This window comes from Echinops telfairi, unplaced genomic scaffold, assembly GCF_000313985.2.
Source record: "Echinops telfairi isolate 266 unplaced genomic scaffold, ASM31398v2 ScPeMD7_28;HRSCAF=97, whole genome shotgun sequence".
NCBI classification, from domain to species: domain Eukaryota; kingdom Metazoa; phylum Chordata; class Mammalia; order Afrosoricida; family Tenrecidae; genus Echinops; species Echinops telfairi.
The window spans coordinates 6,287,153-6,287,684 of NW_022103925.1; the positions used below are offsets into that span (position 1 = coordinate 6,287,153).

The 532-nt window shown below is 58.3% G+C and overlaps 1 protein-coding gene across 1 annotated transcript; it reads left to right on the forward strand.

Moving 5' to 3' along the window:
* On the forward strand, positions 1 to 312 carry LOC101659286 (cyclin-dependent kinase 11B-like; the record flags this gene model as incomplete). The annotated part of the gene is made up of 1 exon (XM_045289488.1): positions 1 to 312. A coding segment is annotated over one exon (312 nt), but the record flags the coding sequence as incomplete, so codon positions are not given.
* Positions 313 to 532: the final 220 nt, after the last annotated feature.

The window sequence follows — 532 nt, forward strand, 5'->3', positions numbered from 1 at the left end:
TCCGACCAGGGCTTCGACCTCATGAACAAGTTCCTGACCTACTTCCCTGGGCGGCGGATCAACGCTGAAGATGGCCTCAAACACGAGTATTTCCGAGAGACCCCACTTCCCATTGATCCCTGGATGCTCCGCACGTGGCATGCCAAGAGGGAGCAGCAGCGGGTGAAGCGAGGCACCACCCCTCGGCCGCCTGAAGGGGGCTTGGGCTACAGCCAGCTGGGTGACGATGACCTCAAAGAGACTGGTTTCCACCTGACCACCACAAGCCAGGGGGCCTCCGCTGCAGGTCCTGGCTTCAGCCTCAAGTTTTGACTTCGGCCGATGCAGTGTCCCTGCAAGGGGCCTGGCTGAGCAGGGGATGGAGGTTCCCATTGGTGAGGAGAGCGGCTTCACTGGCTCAATACCTGGGTTTCTGAACCCGCCCGCAAGCTTCTCAATAAAGCCTGCTTCTAAAACTTTACCAATTGGATCTTTAATTCCGCTTCGCGCCCCAAATACTCTTACACCATGCACCTCCCGAAGCAGAGGGAGC